Source organism: Euprymna scolopes, chromosome 19 (assembly GCF_053919585.1).
Source record: "Euprymna scolopes isolate OS-2025 chromosome 19, ASM5391958v1, whole genome shotgun sequence".
NCBI classification, from domain to species: domain Eukaryota; kingdom Metazoa; phylum Mollusca; class Cephalopoda; order Sepiida; family Sepiolidae; genus Euprymna; species Euprymna scolopes.
Genome location: NC_136500.1, coordinates 117,580,702 through 117,583,091, shown reverse-complemented (window position 1 = coordinate 117,583,091; position 2,390 = coordinate 117,580,702). Strand labels below are relative to the sequence as shown.

At 34.4% G+C, this 2,390-nt stretch overlaps 1 protein-coding gene across 3 annotated transcripts in view; it reads right to left on the bottom strand.

The window, feature by feature from the left end:
• Nucleotides 1-1,309: 1,309 nt before the first annotated feature.
• The window catches only part of LOC145239898 (alpha-tectorin-like), a 425,326-nt gene continuing 424,245 nt past the window's right edge, over nucleotides 1,310-2,390 (bottom strand). For all 3 annotated transcript variants that reach the window (XM_080103517.1, XM_080103518.1, XM_080103519.1), the window contains one exon: nucleotides 1,310-1,748. In XM_080103517.1, coding sequence (XP_079959643.1) covers nucleotides 1,495-1,748 — 254 coding nt within the window. In that variant the 3' untranslated portion in view covers nucleotides 1,310-1,494. The remainder of the gene's footprint in view (nucleotides 1,749-2,390) is intronic.

Here is a 2,390-nt window from a genome sequence, read left to right as displayed (position 1 = left end):
GTTGGGTTAAAGAAAGTAAGGTCCGTTTTTGTGTCAAACAGTATGTGAAATTGTTTCATATATGTATTTAAATTACCCGTCATAGTGTAGGTAAGATTATTCTAAATATGTGTTTTATATTACCCGTCCTTGCAAAGGTAAGATACAATTATTTCATATGTGTAATACCCGTCCTAGGTAGGTAAAATATTCTTTTGCTCGCAGACATTAAAAATTCCTCTCTCCTAAGAATAACAAATATATTCAAAATCAAATTCAATTTTCTCATTGTTTATACGATCCCGAGAAACCAAGAGACCCCTTTCCCGGGGCTAACTCTTGATCTCTATATGAGATACATAGATATTCGAATAATCCATAAGAAGTCTTCAGTGTCGGGATTTTTATCCTGGGCTCCCAAAATCAACAGAGATTAGACCATTCCTGTAATGATCCGGTCCCTTTTGATTTTGCAGTGGGTGTAAAAGTTCTGCACAGTTCTAGGAGGTCCACCCTCCCAGGCTTTGACTTCTCTCTTTGAGAAGGGGTTAGTTTATTGTTAATTGTCTGAGGCGCCCTCATCGGGGAATGCCGACGAGGCTGCCTAGACACTTTTTGCAGGTCAGAGTACCCCTGAGAACTAAATACCCCATTAGAAGTCTCTTTTACATTTCAAACGCTGAGTTAGTAAAGAAGTTGAGAACATAATTTACCTGTCCCTAATTGACCATTTAAATATGTTATTGTATATTTTTCTTGTGGTCTCTTAGTCTTACTGGATTTCAGGACAAGAATTCATCTAGTCTGGTGGAGTATCCAGTTTCATGCTATTGAGGTAACATCACTTGAAGAAGGTGCACCATCTATGATATAAATCTCACCTGTCTGTTTAAATGTATGTATGTCTGTATATTTGCATGTCTGCCTAAAACTTTTGAAAAAGGCGACAGATTTTAACGAGATTGGTATCGTTTTGAAGCTCGACCCTTCGAACGACAAATATCTAACAATTGGCCAAGAGCATTAATTTCTTCACCCTCAACTGGGCACTTTTCTACAAGGAGGTCTCGCTTTTTTCGCCGATATTCTCGAAAGTCATTCTCTCTTTTCGACTAACTAGCCTTAACTTTAAACCTTCGCCACTTCTGGTTTAGCGATGGACACAATGGCAAACACGTCACGTTTTTTTTTCACATTATTTTCCTCCTTCGCGGTACAGGTTCAAGCCTGCATGCATACTACCATTTTTTTTTTTTTTGCTCAACACACACATTCAAACACTCAGGCAACGCCGGGCAACCAGGCTTGTTTATAATAAAGGACAAAATTTTACTATTTTTCTTTTGTACAAACTTTAGTGCAGTACTGCATTAGAATTTTATAACTTTTTATATAATAGCCAAAATATTATGATTTTATAATTTAATATCCGATGATACTTACATGTTAAATAATTTATTGAATTGAATTTATTACTGAAATAGTATAACACAAAACGAAAATTTAAAAATCCTATTAAAATCCTTTAATTACGAAATCTGCCAAAACGCATTCTTGTTTCTTATTTATAATTACCTTAACTCCCATTCCATTATAACTGCAACCGCAGAACTTCTCCTTGACACACTTATCCCCCATGAATATGAAGCCGCTGTTGCATACACACCCTTCGCTGTATTCACCAATGCACTGCTTAGGTAAACCCAAACAGTTACGATCGCATGACTTCCGTTTAAATGTGTAATACTGATCAGTATCGCATTTCTTTTCTGAAAAATAATAAAAAACATTTCTATAAAAAAGCCATCATGACTATAAAATACATCTTATATAAATACATTACAAAACTAAAACGTACGTAAGAAGTATGGAAACGTGAAGAAAAGCTTATAATATATTAATGATTACCAAAGAGAGGAGATGTCCATTTTTGCTAAAAATATAAATTTTGATAAGTAAATACAGAATAATTCGAAAAAGAATAAAACTTAGTAATTGATTAAATCGTCTCTGTTTATATGTTGTATATGTTATTAATAGTAAAAGAAAGAAAAAAATGACGAAATTATACCTGGGAAAGGAAGATATTTATTTTCGTTATGTTGACGACACTTTTTGTTTGTTCAACAATGAAACGGAAGCAGATATCTTTTCTGCATCCCTTAATAATATTCACCCAGTTCTAAAATTTACTATAGAAATGGAAAGTAATTCTTCCCTAACTTTCCTAGATGTACTGGTGTGTAAAACACCTTCCGTTTTCTTCACTTCCATCTATCGTAAACCCACATTCACTGGTCTTTACACGCGTTGGGACTCTTTTTGCCCCACCAAACAAAAATATAATCTTATCAACACCTTTATCCATAGGGCTTGTATGATATGTTCAGACAACAAATTAAATGATGAAG